This window comes from Taudactylus pleione, unplaced genomic scaffold (assembly GCF_031769625.1).
Source record: "Taudactylus pleione unplaced genomic scaffold, aTauple2 ptg000556l, whole genome shotgun sequence".
Taxonomy (NCBI): Eukaryota; Metazoa; Chordata; class Amphibia; order Anura; family Myobatrachidae; genus Taudactylus; species Taudactylus pleione.
The window spans coordinates 19,997,433-20,018,176 of NW_028284958.1; the positions used below are offsets into that span (position 1 = coordinate 19,997,433).

The 20,744-nt window shown below is 47.4% G+C and overlaps 1 protein-coding gene across 3 annotated transcripts in view; it reads left to right on the forward strand.

Moving 5' to 3' along the window:
* The first annotated feature begins 244 nt into the window (after positions 1-244).
* Positions 245-20,744, forward strand: part of ANKDD1A (ankyrin repeat and death domain containing 1A) — a 52,703-nt gene continuing 32,203 nt past the window's right edge. The window contains exons 1-4 of one of the 3 annotated variants that reach the window (XM_088452720.1): positions 245-440; positions 10,457-10,560; positions 11,694-11,792; positions 12,892-12,990. In XM_088452720.1, coding sequence (XP_088308846.1) covers positions 407-440; positions 10,457-10,560; positions 11,694-11,792; positions 12,892-12,990 — 336 coding nt within the window. In that variant the 5' untranslated portion in view covers positions 245-406. Of the gene's footprint in view, positions 441-10,456; positions 10,565-11,693; positions 11,793-12,891; positions 12,991-20,744 lie in introns of those variants that run through there. The other 2 variants (XM_088452721.1, XM_088452722.1) reach the window with 2 other exon arrangements.

Consider the following 20,744-nt stretch of genomic DNA (forward strand, 5'->3'; position numbering starts at 1 on the left):
TGTGGAGCAGTGGCAGAGCTTGCCGTGACCTGCAGAGCCTTCTGTTAGTGAAAATCTGTGCATGAAACCTACATTTTACAATAAAATCCAATTCATATAAAGGTGTAGCGAGTCTACCGACTGCATGTAGCTGGAGGAGGTAAGGTAGGCGTCTTTGCCAGGATCATTCTCTCCTCCCATCCCTCCCTCTCCTCCTCTTATCCCCCTGTCCCCTCATCCCTTCCTCCTTCTCCCGGCATCTGCCCCCCGTGACGTCGCTGGCCGGCAAGCTCCTGCGCACTGACTGCAGCCGTCTCCCTGCCTGAGGGCGCAGGCTGCCCCGGTGGTGGTGGTGGTGGTGGTGGTAAGGGCGGCACTGTGGTGAGGGCCGGCGGCGGGATGAGGCTGAGCTGAGGTCGGCTCTGGGATGGAGAGTGCGCTGCTGTGCGATGATGAGATCTGTAAGTAGTGCTGCGCTCGGGCTGTTGCGCTTTGCTAGGGCGGCTATTGATGGGGCTGTGCTATGTATGGGCATTTGCACCGTCCTTTCTTGTACAGCAACGAGTTACCCATGGGAAACACTGCACCCCTCACAGGGAACGCTGCACCCTTCATAGGAAACGCTGCACACCTGTGCTTATTATAACAGGTGACCAGGGAGTTAGCGCTGCTATCACTTTCGTTCCCTAACATCGGTGTCCCTGTCCCCTGATCTATCATGGGCACACATACAGTATAGCCATGCTTATGACAGATCTTGCTGGCATAGTACTATCCAAAGGGGAACAATGACAGGAAGACAGGGCTGGGGACCACTAATGACAGCAACACTTGCCAGAAGAATGTAAACCAAACACACAGTGCCCCCACCCCACACTGAGGAAAGATTGTCATTATGGAATGTATCTGCTTGACCCCCCCAATAATTATTAATGTTCTAATGCTACAACACCGCTCTTAAAATGCTGCTCAGTTCTCTTGTCCTTTGTCACTGATTTCAGGGGGCAGATTTGAGCTGCAGCACCCAGGACCACTTCTCTTATTCAGTATGCAGCATGTATATCTCAGTAGCTCACATTATTTCTTCATTATTATAGACACATTTCAAATTCCACCAAATTTATTATGCGTAGAACCAGCGGTATTTGAGGAGAGGGTGTGGTACCTTGTGTTTGTAAAGCTTATGTTGTTAGATGGCACCCACCCACTAGCTAAGTGTCTCAGAACATTATGTTGGCAATTGTGAATGTAAATTTCATCTGCTGTATGATGGTTACATTCTGCAGTATTGTTATTTATAGTTGCCCAGACCTGAAATGTTACCATTTTCCCATACATGCATAGTTTGATAAGTTTTCCATTTTGCTGACCTCTTAAGGTGCCCACACACTTGACGATGTGGTCAGGATGTGATATCGTGTCCGATTTCCCCTTGAACTCTCCCCAGCAGCTCCCCGGCAGTCGTAGGCAAGAATTTGGTGTTACAAACTGTCCAATGTGACAAACGATCTATCGTGCCTCCTAACTATTCCAGTGCATCGTGACTGAAATTGTCAGATCTCGCCTGCAGCAGGCAAGATCTGAAGTTGCGATGTACGATCAGCGGGGACAAGCATCAGCATCGTGATCGTGAGTGAACACTCACGATTAGGACTTATTTTACATGATCTGTTGCCCCGACAGAATCGTGCGTCGGAATCGGGCTGATCGTGTAACATATCGCCTAGTGTGTGGGCACCTTTACTCATAATTTAACAATTTATTAGAGGATTTACACTGAATACTTGTAACCAGTAGTAAATGTTTTACTTCATACCAAAATTAAAGCAACCTCAGTTTGCAGCCAGTCCTTGACCCAATGGCTTTTGCAGGGCTACAACTCTCAGCATTTACCTATGCAACACCCACATAGTAATTGCCATATATTTATAGCAACAGAGAACTGGATTAGCAGCGTCTCTTTGTGCACAAATATTTTTCTATTGTTTCACTGCTGATTGTTGATCTTGTAGACAGAGCAGTGCGTCATGTTTCCTGTCCCTGTGGAGACATTACCGTAGCAATACTGGCTAGTTTGCTGTCACTGTGAAAAACTGGTTTTGTATTTAAACATTGCTACTGGAGCAGTGGTTGGTATCACACGTAAGGAGGGTGAGGCTGTGTATGGCTGATTGTCTGGTGTTATAGGGGCATTGTTGTTTGACAATTGGCCCGTAACACTTTTTCCTTTTTATTAGTATTATTATGCAGCAAAAAGCCAACATGAAGAGGCCATGTGTGAGAAAGAAAGTACACCCATCCTTATCAATGAAAGAGGTCATATAAGCCAGGTACTGCTAGTCAAGTGTGCTTTATTTTTGGATCACGATGATGTTCTACCACCTGTGTATAACTCAGACATTTTAGCAGTTCAGTCTGGAGCATTCAGGATTTTACTAATATACTACCAGTATCAAGGAGAAAATACATCAGCCTAATGCTGGGTACACACTAGCAGATATATTCTGCCGTTCCTATAATTGCTCTGACCCGACAGAGCAATTATCGGACCGGTGTGTACTTGTACACACTGAGCAATTTTTAACTCAGGGCCTGATCCAGAGCGCTTGCTCTGAATCAGTGCCCTCCTACCTAAAAATGGAGCGGCTTCCTGGCCGCTCGCATAGCTGTGGGTAACCACCCACAGCATATGGGAGCGGCCAAAAAGATGGTCGCGATGGTCAAGACCATCGCGACCATCGGGCTTGCGACGAGACCCTGCGGTAGGGTCTCGGTGACCGCAAGCCCTGGAGTGATTTTGGCTCTATCAGAGCGAAAATCACTCCCACTGACATCACTAGTGATGTCAGTGGGGCCGGACCCAGATGGTAGGCGGTCCCATGGGAACGCCTCCGTCTGGCAGCCACGCCCCCGGCACGCCCACCAAAGGGGGGCGTGCTGTCAGTCACCATCGACAGCACGCCCCCTTTGGTGCGAGACCCGGAGCGACGGCTTGGCTGTCGCTGTCCGGGTCTCGCGCATGCGCACGACAGAGCTCCCTCCGTCGTGCGCATGCGCATTGGGGTAACATCGACCCGCTTGTGAGCGTCCTGCGCTCGCGAGCGGGTCTGAATGACCCCCTCAGTGTGTGATTTCTGCAGATGTCCCGACGGGATCGGGCAGTCGGGAACAAGATAACGTGTGCAGCACATCAGATCCCGGTCTGACCGGTGCAGGATTGTTTGAAGCCATTTATCAGCTAAAGCTCCTGCATACACACTACCCAATTATTGAGACGATCAGCCGATATTTGGCTGATCGGTTCGATTATAGTATATAGTCTCAGCAAATGTTGCTGCTCATCAGCTTGAAAAGTGTTAGGCATGTGGCTATTTACCATGAAAAGTACTTAATTCTTCAGGGAGAAAAACAATTTATAAATGGAGAACATTTGCCAATTTTCACAGGAAATTCACATGAAAATCAGAACTTAAAGTTACATCCAGGGATGTACCTGCTTCTGTATATGCATATCCATGATTCTACCACCAAATATATGACAGATGTGTGGCCTTCATTGAAAGGTACATAGAAGAGCCCCTTCTCTCAGGAAAAAAGTTGCATATAAATGAAAAGCACAACTTCCGGGGAAGGGGGGTAGATTTATCAAAGCTGAGAGAGAGATAAAGTACCATCCAATCAGCTGCTAACTGTCATTTTACATGATGTTTTTCAAAAATGACAGGAGCCAGATGGTTGATACTTTTATCTCTTTCCACTTTATCTCTCTCCGTGCTTTGATAAAGCTCCCACAAAGTGGAGTTGTTTGGTCTCAGGGTCTCATTCAGACCCGCTCGCAAGCGGGTCGATGTTGAGCCCCGGAGCAAGAAATTCTCTTACTCCGGGGCTCACTACAAAAGGGGCAGCTGTTGATGGTGATCGACAGATCGCACCGTTTTGTAGGTTGGGTGGGGGGGTGGCTGGCCAAACGGAGGCGTTCCTGAAGGAACGCCTGCCGTTTGGGGGCGGCGCCACTGACATCACTCGTGATGTCAGTGGTGAGCTTCCGGCTCTATTAGAGCCGAAAGCTCACTGGGGCTTGCGGCAGATGAGACCCTACCACAAGGTTCTCGTCGCAAGCCCCAATGTGGTCGTGATGGCCTTGACCATCGCGACCACCAACCTGGCCGCTCGCTAAAGCTGTGGTTGTCACCCACAGCTTAGCGAGCGGCCAGGAGACCGGCTCATTAAAGAGAAGTGGCCGCCCTCATTCAGAGCGAACGCTCGCATTCTGCGAGCGGCTCTGAATGAGGTCCTTAATGTACAGCTCCATGTTTGGCCAAAACCAAGCACTGAGGACCTCATTCAGAGCCGCTCGCAAATTGCGAGCGCTCGCTCTGAATGAGGGCGGCCACTTCAATATAATGAGCCGGCCTCCTGGCCGCTCGCTAAGCTGTGGGTGACCACCCACAGCTTTAGCGAGCAGCCAGGTTGATGGTCGTGATTTTCAAGGCCATCGCGACCATTGGGGCTTGCGACGAGACCCTTGTGGTAGGGTCTCATCTGCCACAAGCCCCAGTGAGCTTTCGGCTCTAATAGAGCCGGAAGCTCACCACTGACATCACAAGTGATGTCAGTGGGTCCGCCCCAAACGGCAGGCGTTCCTTCGGGAATGCCTCCGTTTGGCCAGCCACCCCCCCACCCCGCCTACAAAATGGTGCGAGCTGTCGATGACCATCGACAGCCGCCCCTTTTGTAGTGAGCGAGAAATTCTCTCACTCTGGGGCTTGCGCATGCGCAGTGCAGCCATTGCGTGTGTGCAGGGCCTCAACATCGACCCGCTTGCGAGCGGGTCTGAATGAGACCCTGTGTGTGCATCACCATATATCATATAGGATGGATTGTAATGTTTGAATCCACTATGAATTCCTCTTTTCTCCAGAGTATTTTTAGAGGAAAATGTGATGCTGAAGCTTGGATCATGCAGCAGAACAGTGATCTTAAGCACAGTAGCAAATTAACATTTTGTAATTACAAAGTCCTCAACCCCATTGAGATGCTGTATTAGAACCATAAGACATCTGTACATGAACAATGCCCTCAGTCATCAATGAACTCCCATCAGTTTGTAAGGATTCCTCAAATACAATGTAATGATGCGTACACACGGTCAGATATAACAGGACGATATGAACGATAACGATATAGATTATTTAGTTATCGTTCATATCATCTTGTTTTTGGGCCCTTCCAATCCCCAAACGATGGTCGATGCGTGGGCACGGATGGTCGATACCGACCATCGCCCGTGCATGTAGGCCAACCTGATCGATATCGACCAGGTTAGACTGGTTACTATAAGGACCCGCAATCGTTGATCGCAGGTCATTATAGTTGTTTGGGGGTTCGTGCATGTGCTGAATGTACGATATCGAACATGCAGGATGATCAGACAAAGATATCTGATCGTTGTCTGATCGCTCCGTGTATACGGAGCTTAAGAGCCTGATAAACTCATAGAATATGATTGCTTCAAGTTATTGCTGCTAAAAGTGGTTCTACAAACTAATGTGTCATTGGGTGTGTATACTTTGCTCACATGTATTCTTCAGGTTTGCTTATTTTTGTTGTTGTCAGTAATTCCCATTAAGATACCTACCAGTTACTAATAAGTAATACAATATAACTATGCACTCTAGAATATCCCCAACGTAAACTATAATAGTACAAGTACATAGTAGATACTTGCGCTTTACTGATGGCTGATAACTGCATTTTATTGTAAGATGTATCACACAAACTAAGGTTAAGTACAAGGGATGACATGTAAATGTTGAATCACCCCTGTAGGACCTCTCATGGGTATCTGTTATACTGGGTAACTGTGGAATTTTGCAACAGTTTCCCCACCGTAGCCAAGGAGTTTTGTTAAAAGGTGGGACAACATCTCATTTACATGTTGTCAATCAATCCTAAACATACTGACCAAACTATGATGCTCTAATCATGAGCTCGGTACACACTATGCGATATGTCGTTCTTACAGCCGACAAACAACACTGCATAGTGCATCTGTCAGTGTGTACAGACGATATGCCTGTGATTGACATCAGGTCAGCCCTGTAGCACGGCAGATGCTGAAATATGTTGCAGATGTATTGGTACATCTACCTGTGTGTACGGGCGACCCACCAATCACCTGTACACTGGCTGCAGGGACCACCACTGACATCACAACTGGGTGCCCGCCTAGTTGAGATGTCTGTCCAGACAATAGAGCGGCCGATTAGTAAGTGTGTATAACTTACCAAATCGGCCGCTCGGTCGGTGGAAAGATCGATTGGATATGTACCCAGCGATAGTGTGAGTATATTATGTTGGTATACTTTAGGCTTTTATACTCCTTGATGCCCTAGTGACCTCTTGAGAGAATTAGACAAAAAAACAAAATTAAATACAAGAATAAAGGCCGATACGACAAGGCCCGCCCCCATATGACCCGCGAATCGCAGCATTACGACACGAGGGGGCGGAGCCTAATGAAGTGAGCAGCAGCTGCATAAAATGTAAGTGTATGTGTACTGTTTTATTGTTTATATATGTATATGTGTGTTTTTATGTGTATATATGTATGTGTTTGTGGCTGTATTTGTTTATGTATGTATGTATATGTATGTTATGTGTACATATATATGTGTATGTTATTGTATATACAGTATGTGTTAGTGTGTACATATGTGCATGTATGTGTTAGTATGTATATAGGTGTATGAATGTGTTAGAGTGTGTGGGAGGGTGGGGGTAGGGGTAGGTTCCGTGTGGCGGGGGAGGGGGGTAGGCTCTATGAGGCTTGGTGGGGGCCCCCACAACTTAGTTGCCCCAGGGCCCCCACAAGTCTTAATCCAGCCCTGGATAATGGTCAATGCGATGGTCACATTACCCTGTTTGTATACAATATAATAACTTCATGAAGTGTCATATACACAAGAGAGAATAGTGTCTTGACAGTCTTATTAATGAATGCAAAAATTCACATGTAGTTAAATCTAATTAAATAAAATTACAAATTACATCCAAACAGCTGTTTCTTATAGTATTGTGATTTCATGGCTGCAGTTAATGAATGTGGTACTAGTGGAATCAACCTGGATGCTGCTGTTAAGTAATGATCATTCATGTTGGCACCTGTATAAAAAGACAACAAAATAGGGGCTGTTGTAGACAGATGATGTGTGACTTAGGGGCCCATTTATCATTCAATATTTGAGGTAAAATCCCCGAAAACACACGTTTTCGGGGGTTTACCTCAAATACTAAGTATCCCCCGGATGTATGAAGGAGGGACCGCAGCAGCTATCTCCGATATGATCCCTCCATTGCCACTGGCAGCCGCCTCCCCCATAGGTTTCTATAGGGGATGCGATGCTGCCAAATGTACCAATATCCGGAATGCGAAGCATTGCTGATATTGGCCTCAGCAGCTAACGCCATCTGAAGATAGTGTTAGCCGCTGTAGTCTATAGGCACTTACTGCATATCAGCCAGCAGAGGGATCTCCCAGATCCCTCCGCCGGCAATGGGCGCCGCTCATGTGCAGTCCGCGGGACTGCGCATGCACTGCAGCCCCCCGAAGGCACTCCGGCCACATCACCCTGCATGTGCCGGTGAATACATACGGCCGCTATGATCGCATTTTGCAATGCATGCCCTGATCGCATTGCAAAATGCGATCATTAATAAATGGGCCCCTTAGTACTGCTCATTCCCCATAGCCGAGTGCACGCCTAGACAGACAATTCATATGCAGTGCAGTTGCATCTCCACTGCTGCTGAAGGGGCATAACTGGTTAGTAATGGGGCGTTCACTCGTAGGCTAAGTTGCCTGAGGGTGTGTAGTTGGAACTGTAGGCTATGTAGAGATGTGTGTACGAAGAGCTCTGTTTGTTTTCAGAAAGATCTCTTGCTCCAGGTACAGTATAGGGCTAGTGTAAGTGCAAACTGATTGTTATAAAACCATCCATGCAAGTACAGGCAGTGTAGTCACTTACATGCATGCAGCTCTGCATATGGGGGAATACCGGCATTTATTCTCATGCACGCAATGTGAATGTAGTTTAGCACAACTTGTGTGCAACTCTGTATTGGCCCCATAATGAAGACTACAGGGCTCCCAACCAAAGTACTATTATTGCAAGCGGAGCAGGTTTAGTCAAATTCACACATAGTGCCTGATTCAGAGGTGGGCACTAATGCTGCTGCAAGTGCGACTTTTTACGCAGCACAACTTTGCCTTTATGCTAATGTCGCAGTTGATTCGTACAGAGGTGCCTACCGGCTGCAGCGGTACTCCGACGCTTTGCGTATTAAGGCGCACCATGGAAGATTGCACCAGCCCCACTAAGGCGCAGAATGTCTATCTGAACATGGCCAAACGAAATTGCAGTCGCTGACCGCAACACATCTGTGACAAGCCCATATGTGACTAGCCACAGCCTGCTGCCACTCAAGAACGCCCACTTGAAATTCTCTCTCTGCATCTAAATTCTTTCTGCGTCCCCTGCGATAACCATTGGGACACGTGCACAGTGCGACACGGACACCTGCGCAGACTGATAAAATCGTTTGCCTGCGTCAGACATAGACACTGCGCCCACTTACAGTGGGAAAGCCCCTTATAGAATTGTTGCTAACATTTCAAGCAATATATCTGGTTAGTATTCTATGGAAATCAAAGGCTGCCACCTCTTTACTGGTGCAGTTACCTCTTTACTGGTGCAGTTACCTCTTTACTGGTGCAGTTACCTCTTTACTGGTGCAGTTACCTCTTTACTGATGCAGTTGTTTTTCTCTAATATGAAAATGTCTAAAAACAAAGGAATAGGTATTGTTGTGTGTGTGTATTTTGTACAGTAGTAATGTCTGTATGTTCTTCTTTGTGTCTTGTTAACTAACTGCCAAAAAACGGACTATTGTCAGCAAATTTACTGACAGATAACAATGACGAAGGGCATTGAATCGCTATATTGAAGATTGTCAGCAAATATTTTTTTATTTTTTTGTGCCATAAAGAACACGGAGACTTGTGTACCTTCTATCAGTAATGGGAATTATGACTGCCCAGTACAGACTTTGGGGATAGTATTCTCTGTAATGTGGTCACACATGGGCTGATCCTGATACTGTACCCAAGTGCCAAGTGGTAGGATTAGCATGCCTGCATGCAATTGGCCAAATCATATGGCACGAATTAAGCAGTAATATTCCTGCTGCTGTCACTAGGACCTGTCAGTGTGACCACTAGATGACCACACTCACTGGTCAGTAGCCATCACCTTCCAACCACATTTACCAAAATGTCTAATAATGATGGAATTGAGTTTGGACAGAATAATTTGAGGTTCACATAAGGGCAACATAGCTGTGATACTGGATCAATTGCTTGATACGATTATTAGTATTACAGATGTGCGTGACCAGCTTAAGTTAAAACATCCACTTCTTCAGTATGACAGGTTACAGTATCTCAACTGCAAAGGAGTTAACCAAGACTTGCTTCTTAAAAATAGCAAGATCTCCCTGTGCAGCGAGGAGCTGAGTGAGGTCTGCACTGATTAAGATCATTCATTTATTTGCAGTGTGTCCCCTCGAGCCCTCACACACGATGACATCCTGTCTGCTGTAATTTGTATAACTGCTCTCTGTAGTACTAATGAATGGAGGGAGAGCACAGAGGCAACTATGTGTGAGAAATACAAACACACTGCCCAGAGCACAGCAAGCCCACAACCACAACTGTGACAACATCAGCAACTGAGAATAGTGTATGTTGCATTAAGATGCAATAAGGATAGCGACCTAATACAGAGTGAACTTTCTAGATAAGCTGGCTCTGAGTTATTGTACAATATATAAAGCAGTTAGAAGCAAGATCTTATTTATCCAGTCATTTCCAAATCTGAGTGGTGGTAAATTTAACAATAAGAGAAAATGTGCATAGATTTCTGTTCATTATTTAGTATAGGCTGATTATAGCTGACTGTAAGTTACTGCAAAAACATATTTTGGGCTGTAGAAGAGGACGAACTGTTCATGTACATGACTGTTAATACATATCTATTATAATGGTATTTTCTATGTCCCACACCCGCACTCCTCTTTTCTATGTGGATCTCTTGATTATTACCACTGTCTCCTGGGGGTTCCAGAATCACTACATACAATTTTAAATGTCCTAGTTTCTGCATAGCTCTGGTTTACAAGGCATGAGTGTATATAAAAAAATATATTATTATTATATTATTAGAAACTCCAGAGTTTGGGGAACTATACTGAGAAAATGCAGACATCCCAGTAGCGGCACCTCTGGGAAAGTACATTTTACATTAAACCACAGCTGTATTAATCTCATAGAACCTCTATGTGGTAGAACCAGTTGATCCAACGCTCTTTTTTACTCTGTTGTTTGGGTGATTTGTAACCTCCTGGTTGTTTGTTTCAGTGCTCCGCACCGAGCAAGAGTTTCACTTCGCAGCAAAAACTAACAACACCGAGAAGATGCTTCAGTTAATTAAGAGAGGGGTGGATGTCCGAGCCAAGAACAGTGTAGGTACAGTATCCCTTTCACACTACTGTCAGGGTACTTATAATGGGGACACTGGTGCTTCTCTGTAAATGCAACTTTGAGAAATAAAGAGCCTTATATGAAGCCGTTTTATAGTAATTTAATATGATAAAATGCCTGCACATATCAGTAACCCTCACGCATGACCCTGTGCCCCTCAAATTCTGCACTAACCCATGCAATCCTTAATTTTCCATATAATATCTATGTCCTTTGCGCTTAAAAATAGCAGAACAGTGCATGGTGGGCTCCATAGCAGAATTTTATATAAGGTTCTGGAGATGTTTCTCCAGCCCCTCAGTACCAGGGACGTTTCAAGAGAGGAGGGGGCCCATCTGCAGTCTCTGTCCGGGACCCCCTCCTCACTCTCCGGCAGCACACTGAACGCAACGCCGCATCGGTAGACTGCAGTATACAGCGAATGCGCAGGTCACCGGTAAAATGGCGCCGTGGACATTTTCCTTCTGTTTTACCTACTGCGCATGCGCAAAATGCCGGGAAAATGGGTGCGGTGGCCATTTTCCAGGTGATTTTGACAGCACTGATACCGGCGCCTATGTGGGACTCCGGAGGCCGAGTGATAAGTATTACCACTCGGTAATACCCAGGGGCCCGTGTGCCCAGCACACCCTGTCTGCACCCATTATAGAAAAGCCCCTGCTTAGTACATCTACCCCTAAACATCAGTAATACACTTACGCACAACACTATGCTTCGTGTCCTGCATTACTACTCCAGTTTTCCCGTGAATATGGAATATAATGGTATAGTGATATACTATAGGAACACACCTAAAGAAACATAATGTAAGCTTGTCAGCCATGGAATTTATGCCGATCCATTAAGTACAATGCCATGTCCTGTATGTGAAAGGGAATTTCATCTGTTTAATGTTCAATAGTCCTAAAAGCAAAGTACATGTAGGAATGGCGAGGTAGAACTAACGTGCACATCAGAAGATCATAAATATAGAAACATACAGCCAGATAGAGGCAGCTATGTCAGGACGATGTCAGTTCTCTCAACTGTTGATAGCTGTTGCCTTTCTGCCCCAGGCTGATACATACAGACACTGGATCACGGTCACCCCCTGTGCCCTTTACTTGTGTTTCAGGTAGACAGGACAGCCCTACACTGGGCAGCAGGGGCTGGACAAGAGCAGGCAGTGAAGCTGCTGTTGGAACATGATGTGCCTGTGGATGAGGAGGACAATGTAAGTGTCTGGTCTGTCAGGGGACCTTTTATTGTGTTAAAAGATTAGCAGTTACTTTTTATGTAAGAATGTTTAACTTTCCCTATTCAGTGCAACATATGCAATAGATAATAACATTAAACAAATGTAATTAATCATTGATTTTGGCTAGCTTCACTCTGTACCTAATTGCATTGCTAAAATGCATGTTGTAAGCAAACAGTATGTTCTACTTTTATGTTAAACTATGACAGCTCTTAAAGAGGTCTTGTCGTTTACTCATGTGTTCATTGTGTAATAATGAGTAGTGCAAGTGTTCTTTCCGAGATCTCAGAGCTGAACTAGAGACAATGGACTGTCCAAAGACAACTCGACAATACGCTCATTATAGTACAGACGGGGAGATCCTGGCAAACCTGCAGCTCCGATGTTGTCTGGGACTTAATGAAATGGCTCATGGTCAGTTTTCCTGTATTGAGGTTGCCATGGAGACCCATGACCAGGCACATGAATGCAGCTTCCACATAGGATTTGCTGAGAAAACTCAGCCTCCATGAGGCTCTGGCCATATTAGGGCATAGGACACACTATGCCCCCTTTACCTTTTGCTCACTGAAAATAGATCACTGGTAATAGTGAACTAATGTTACTGCAGCTCTCATGCCAGCATTATTTGGTGACCGTGTATATGTATGTGTGTGTGTGTATGTATACATATATATATATATATATATATATATATATATATATATAGTGTGTGTGTGTTTGTGTATATATGAGTGTATGTGTGTGTGTGTATATACATATATATATATATATATATATATATATATATATAAAATATCCAACAAACCCACAAGATATCCTCACCCAACCAGGCTCTGTCTTCCCTTGCTTAATTGTTTGATACCAAAAAGGTACACAGAGGCATGATTTCCAAACCGTAGGGACTCTTCGGGGCCTCTTAAAGGTCCTTGTTTTTCTCATTTGCTTATTGCTCCCAGCCACCTGATTTGCAGTAGCTACTGTCACTCCTTTTTCCACAGATATATGGAAACTTTGAAAACACTAATCTATAACATTCGATGTTTGATTTGCTCATTGTGATTTTTGCCTCCAGTTTGGAATGAATGCTCTGTTGCTGGGATCGTGGTTTGGCCACCTTAGGATTCTGCAGATGCTTGTCAATGCTGGAGCCAAAATCAGCTGCCAGAACAAGGTGAGGTTTTATATTTAATATGTTTCCTATGTGTAAAGGAAAAATCAGCAATTTAATTTTACGTTACTACCAGGTGACAAGTAGAGGAGGGATGAGATAATGACATTTGAGGAAGCCAAAATGGGGTATTTATAAAATGTAATGGTGTTGCATTCTCCAAAGTTATATCTTAAAACACAGTTAAGGTGCCCACACACATACCGATGTCCTCACGATACGATTTTATGGCCAATTTCCTCATGAACTTTACGGGAGCTCCCTTGCCGTCGTGATCACGATTTGGAGTTAAAAATGTCCAATCTGACTAAAGATCTATCTTGCAGCCAATGCATTGTATCCCAGATTGGCTAATCTGCCCTACAGCACGGCAGATCAGAAGATGCGATATACGACGAGCGGGGACACGCATCGGCATCGTGCTCGTGAGTATAAACTCACGATTTGTCGATTCGTCTTCACGATTTGTCGAAATCGGCCAAATCGTGTAAAATGTCGCTATGTGTGTGGGCACCTTTACTGATTTGTAACTAGCGAATGCCCTATTCAACACATTTAAGTAGTGGAGAATATTCCATTATAGTAAATAATAAATATAAATTTGTAGTTCAGGTTATCAAATGGATCTTCATCCTATCGGGAATGTGACTTTCACAGAAGCGTAACTACAACTATGAGGGTTAGTTGCAGATGACAGACATCATACATGTACTATAGCATACCTAGGCAGTAGAACCCAAAATCCCCTTGAATGGGTTGGTCAATAGCACAAACCAGTCACATCATGGTGATTCACGCTGTTGTCTTGCTTCCTCTGGGGGTGCAAAGCTTAGCTGTCACTCAAAGACATTTTTCTAAGGGTCCAGACACATGACTCCTCCCCTTCCCAAAAATAAAGTATACAATAAGGTTCTTGTATCACAGTGCAGAACTGTAGCGCTACTGTTGATTTGGGACAACATAGTTCTGTGCCATACTCGCCTATTCTAGCAGGTAAACTTGTAGAATTGTGGGTCAACTTTGGATCACAAAAGTTGCACTATCCAATGAGAAGAGTTGGCAGAATGGGGTATGGCAAAAACTCATTATTTCTACTTCAGGGTCCATAGGGTATCCACAGGATACCTTGGGGTATAGGTGATAACGTCAGGCATCGGGCACCATAGAGTTAAGTTTTCAGCCTCCCAGGATGCACTAGGGTCTCCCTCCTATACCCCGCCCCCGAGCCAAGGCATCTCAGTTTCGTTGGTGCCCAGCTCGGAGTCGGATGCACCTGTTTAGAGGGGGGCTAAGGATAGCCCCTGAAGTTTTCTACAAGGCAGCTGTGGCTGCACATCTGGAGGTACAGCATGGACAGTCATTCTTGACGTCCATGCTGTCTTCCCTACACCCCCGCCGGTACCAGAACGCCGGTACTGATCCGGGGATGCTGGTTGGCATCTGGGGTCACAGCTAGCAGTGACCCCAGATGTTTGGGACCATGGCCGGATTTAAGGGGGACAGCAGGTAAGCAGCGGGGTCCCGCGGTGGGTCCCCGCTGAAACATGGTCCGGAGTCCCAGGCAGGGCGCTCCCAGGGGACTGGCTGCAGCGTGGAGCCAGGTTACGGACTTGCGCTTCCACTACCCCCCTGGGACAGCGGACCGCAGCTGAGCGGTAGCGCTGCGGCGTCCCAGGGGTTAATTGCATGCCAGAGGAGCGCGCCTTCCCTGTACACAGCCGGCGCCTCCCCCGCTGCACACAGCCCTCTCTGCACCTGCCGATCGGCCCTGTGGCAACGCTCCTCCCCCAGGCCGGCCTCCTCTCTGCTCCTCGGTGGCCATCTTTATGGAAGTATGGTAAACGCTGCTGGAAGCTGCTGATCGGTGGCATCGTGGTCTGGGTCCCCCGGCATACCTCTCCTCCATTGGAACAGGTCTGTGTATGCAGCGCTGTGTCCTACCAGACCCTGTGTCTGCGTAGTTGAGGGTCAGCGCTGATAGTGCAGGGATTAATTTCTTTGCATCGTATGTGACTGCTGCTAGCGTCTGCTGCCTGTACTTTCACTTTCTACTGTCAGCCTTTTCACTGTCTCTGCTCTTCTTCTGCTAAAGCCCTTGCGGTGTGGTGATTGCAGGGCAGTTCTCCCACTATACTAACGCGTATCAGTGAGAGGGGTCACATACTTGCCATCATGTCTGAGAATGATTTTCCTCTCCAGCTTCTGTGTACGGTACCTATAGCGGAGGGGGAGGGTAGCGCGGAGGGGCTATGTCGGCAGTGTTTTTTATTGACGCGGCCAATTACTGTCACGGCTCCGGTTCAGGAACCGCCCTGGGCTTGTTTCGCTAAAGCGCTTACAACCCCAGTGGGCCAGTTAGCTCCGCAACCTGCGTTCCCTCAGATGGGATTGTCCCAGCAGTCAGTGGTGTCGTCAACCATGCAGGGGTTCCCAAGACAACTGATGGTACCCCATAGTCTCCCTATTTCCCCTCCTCAGGTCTCTCAGGAGCCTGCGTGGGTTAATTCTCTGACAAGTTCTGTGCAGCATTTGTCAGACGTGTTACAAGGGGAGTCTGCGTTGCGGCCTCATAAGCGGCCGGTGGCGTCTCTGTCCACTCCTTATGAGGATGACGAGGGGACGACCGATGATGGGGAGATTCTGGATCTTTCGGACCAGGAACCTCTCCGTACTAAAGAGTCGGACGCTAAATCTAAGGTTTATATACCTGGCCTTATTCGTGCAGTCCGCACAGCTTTACTTATTGAGGATGATGAACCTCTGGTATCAAAATCCAAATATGCCTTTTTCAAAGATGTTAAGGGTGACGCCACAGTGTTTCCTCCTTCGGGTCAATTAGTGGACCACTTAGAGGAGGCGTGGAAACATCCTGGCAAACGGTATCAGCCTCAAAGACGTTTAACAGTGGCTTATCCATTTGCGGACAATTATTTTGCTAAGTGGGAATCCCCGCCACAGGTGGATTCCCATGTGACACGCCTGGTCCGAAGTGCCACGTTGCCCATGCCCTCCATGTCCTCCTTAAAGGATGCCACGGACCGTAAGTGGAAATCTGCCTAAAGTCCGTTTATTCCCTCGCGGGGGGGGGCAGCCACGCCAGCTATGGCCATTTGTTGGGTAGCCAGAGCTATGGAGTGCTGGGCTGATAGTTCGGAGGCGTCTTTGGATTCCGACTGTTCGGCTGAACAGACCGAGTTGATAGGCAATCTCCGGGATTCGGCCACTTACATTAATGAAGCAGCTTTAGATATCAGTACCCTGACTTCTCGGATTTCTTCGGCAGCTGTGGCGGCTCGTCGCACCATATGGTTGCGATCTTGGAAGGCGGACGCTGATTCCAGAAAGGGCTTGGAAGCTTTGCCTTTTAATGGAGAAGTCCTATTTGGTCCGGATCTGGACAAAATTGTAGCCACGCTGGCGGCAGCCAAATCGGCATGTCTCCCGTCTGCTGCAGTTCCTTCCAGTTTAGGTACGTCGCCCTTTCGGCCTTACAGGGCCCAGGGTAGGCCTAAAGCACAGTCCTTTCCCCGACAGGCTGGCCCGAAGAAATCGGCCAAGCCCCAGAAGCAGGCCTGGAGTACCAGACATCCGGCCCCTAAGTCCAGTGACAATCCTGCGGCCTGATGGTCCGGGCCTCCCTTTGGGGGATCCCAAAGTGGGAGGCCGCCTGCTACGGTTCGCCCAGTGTTGGTCGGTAACCACGACAGACAGTTGGGTTCACGAGGTGGTTTCTCACGGGTATGCCCTCTCCTTTCGGCACAGACCCCCATCCCGATTCTTCACCACGGGTCTTCCATCAGACTGGAACAATGCCACGGAACTGTGGAAGTTTTTGCACACTATGCTCCAGGCTGGAGTTATAGTGCCTGTTCCTTTCTCCCAGAGGGGCCTGGGGTTCTATTCAAATCTGTTATTGGTGCGGAAACCCAATGGGTATGACCGTCCGATCCTCAACCTCAAAGCACTCAACAAGTCCTTGCGGGTGCTGAGGTTTCGGATGGAGACCCTACGGTCCATCATTCTGGCGCTGGAACCTGGGGATTACATGGTGTCATTGGACATACAGGACGCTTACCTGCATGTCCCTATTCCTTCGCGCCATCAACAGTTCCTCAGGTTTGCAATCCGCAACGATCACTTCCAGTTCCGGCCGTTACCTTTTGGCCTGGCGACAGCACCACGTGTGTTCACCAAGATTATGGCGGTCATGGCGGCTTCCCTGCGGCTGCAGGGAGTCCGCATGTTGCCGTACCTAGACGACCTTCTGTTGGTAGCAGGATCTCCGGAGCTCCTTCTACACCATTTGGATCTGACGATTGCAGTACTGCAACGGCACGGCTGGTTGATAAACTGGCAAAAGTCCACCCTGATCCCGTCTCAGAGGATTCTGCACCTCGGAGCCTTGTTGGACTCCAGTCAGCAGAGGATCTTTGTGACGGGGGAAAAGATCTCTGCCTTGCAGTTGAGGGTGCGCAGTTGTCTGCAGAGTCGCCGTGTGTCTCTTCACTCGGCAATGAGTTTACTGGGCTCCATGGTGTCCGTATTCGACATGGTGGAATATGCCCAGTTTCACTCCAGACCTCTGCAGGAATTGATCCTGTCCAAATGGAATGGACTGCCTCAGAGTCTCAAATCCCAGACGATGGTGCTCCCTCTGGCGGTTCGCCTGTCCCTTGCCTGGTGGTTGCAGACGACCCATCTCAACAAGGGTCGTCCGTTTTGGGTGGCGAACTGGGTCCTATTGACAACGGACGCCAGTCTTTGGGGCTGGGGAGCGGTCACGGGTCCACACTTGTTCCAGGGCAGATGGACTCAGGCGGAAAAGGAGCTTCCGATAAACAGAAAGTAGAAAAAGGAGGGGGATTTAACCCCCTATTGTACCTCTCCCCCTCCTTTTTCTACTTAGTGTGACCCCTCCCTTTCATGCACCTGATTAGTACTGCTGGATTGATTGAGCAGCTGCCATTTTTGTTTGTTTGTTATGAGTTGCATGAAGGAGCCAGCATTAGTAGGGCATGCTGGTTCTAGTAGTGCTAGTTGGAGTTCCCAGGGGTGACTCCCAGGTAAGCTGGCTCTCAATTTGGATGCATTTATGTATGTGCCTTTATCATGAGGCCTTACATTTGACAAAATTATATATGTGCCTTTATCATGAGGCCTTATAATTGGTATATTTTACATTTGGGGTGAGCGTTTGGGCGTAGGGCCCCCGGGACTGGTCTGGCTGGGCAGGGCATCACCACTTAATACACATAGTTGCTTTTCACATCACCTTTTATGTTTGTTTATTATTCATGTATTTTTTCACATATATTTTAACCTCTCATTCCACACTTAATGATTACTTACACACAGCTATACTTTACACTGCACTGTCACTCTTTTTCCATTTTCGTGTGATGCCCTGGGGGGGTCCTGGGCTGGACATTTTTTGGGGTGCACTGCGCCCGGATGTGAACCCCTTAGTGTTAGGGACTGCTGGTAACAGAGAAGCCGTGACGTGGCCCAGCAGCCTCCCATGTATTTGCAAATGCATGCAACTAATATCTCTGAATTTCTATGACCATATAGTCTTCATATATTGTTGCAGGTATTATTCAGTGTGCTGAGGTACAATAGGGGGTTAAATCCCCCTCCTTTTTCTACTTAGTGTGACCCCTCCCTTTCATGCACCTGATTAGTACTGCTGGATTGATTGAGCAGCTGCCATTTTTGTTTGTTTGTTATGAGTTGCATGAAGGAGCCAGCATTAGTAGGGCATGCTGGTTCTAGTAGTGCTAGTTGGAGTTCCCAGGGGTGACTCCCAGGTAAGCTGGCTCTCAATTTGGATGCATTTATGTATGTGCCTTTATCATGAGGCCTTACATTTGACAAAATTATATATGTGCCTTTATCATGAGGCCTTATAATTGGTATATTTTACATTTGGGGTGAGCGTTTGGGCGTAGGGCCCCCGGGACTGGTCTGGCTGGGCCTCCTCAGGGCATCACCACTTAATACACATAGTTGCTTTTCACATCACCTTTTATGTTTGTTTATTATTCATGTATTTTTTCACATATATTTTAACCTCTCATTCCACACTTAATGATTACTCACACACAGCTATACTTTACACTGCACTGTCACTCTTTTTCCATTTTCGTGTGATGCCCTGGGGGGGTCCTGGGCTGGACGTTTTTTGGGGTGCACTGCGCCCCGGACGTGAACCCTTTAGTGTTAGGGACTGCTGGTAACAGAGAAGTCGTGACGTGGCCCAGCAGCCTCCCATGTATTTGCAAATGCATGCAACTAATATCTCTGAATTTCTATGACCATATAGTCTTCATATATTGTTGCAGGTATTATTCAGTGTGCTGAGGTACAATAGGGGGTTAAATCCCCCTCCTTTTTCTACTTAGTGTGACCCCTCCCTTTCATGCACCTGATTAGTACTGCTGGATTGATTGAGCAGCTGCCATTTTTGTTTGCTTCCGATAAACATCTTGGAACTCCGCGCCGTATTCAATGCTCTCCAGCAGGCCCATCGAGTTCTCCAGGGTCATCCCGTGCAGGTCCAGTCAGACAACGCCACCACCGTGGCCTACATAAATCGGCAAGGAGGAACCCGCAGTCGGGCGGCACTCCCGCATCCTGATCTGGGCGGAGCGCAATCTCCCGGCCATATCAGCAGTATTCATCCCGGGAGTCCTCAACTGGGAGGTCGACTTTCTCAGTCGCCAGGACGTTCATCCGGGGGAGTGGTCTCTGCACCAGGACGTCTTTCAACTTCTGGTGGACAGGTGGGGTCTTCCAGAGATCGACCTCATGACGTCACGGCACAACAACAAGTTGCCGGTGTACGGGTCTCGCACAAGAGACGAAAAGGCGTCTCTGGTGGATGCTTTGTCCGTCCAGTGGACGTTCCGGTTTGCTTATCTCTTTCCTCCGTTTTCCCTTCTTCCACGGGTAATCCGGAAATTCAAACAGGAAGGTGGGACGCTCCTGTTGATAGCTCCCTCGTGGCCCAGACGGCACTGGTTCTCAGACCTTCAGGGTCTGTCCGTGGACATTCCTCTGCGGTTGCCGCTACGACCGGACCAACTGTCACAGGGTCCTTGTCTTCACCCGGACCTGACTCGGCTGTCTTTGACAGCGTGGCTGTTGAGACGGCCATGTTAAGGTCCAGGGGGTTTTCCAGCTCTTTAGTACGAACTATGCTAAGAGCTCGGAAACCGTCTTCTGCAAGAATATACCATCGTGTGTGGCATACGTTCTTCCAGTGGTGTCGAGGTTATGCACTTCGGGAGTTCCGTCTGTCTAGAGTGCTAGCCTTCCTACAGTTGGGACTAGACCATGGGCTTCGCCTTGCTTCTTTGAAGGTGCAGGTTTCTGCCCTGTCTGTCTGGTTCCATCGTAGGATTGCTACAATCCCTGCTGTGCGCACCTTTATGCAAGGTGTTCTTCGAATTCAGCCGCCATTTGTTCCACCGGTGGCGCCTTGGAATTTGGCTGTGGTCCTGAGGGCTCTCCAGGGACCGCCGTTTGAACCACTGGGCTCAGTGGATCTTAAATGGCTGACAGCTAAAACAATTTTCCTTCTGGCCATCGCTTCGGCCAGACGTGTTTCTGATTTAGGGGCTCTCTCTTGTAGACCCCCTTTCTTGATTTTTCATGGGAACAGGGCGGTGCTGCGCACTCGTCCTGATTTTCTTCCCAAGATTGTTTCCCGTTTTCATATCAACGAGGAAATCGTTGTGCCGGCTTTTAACTCACCT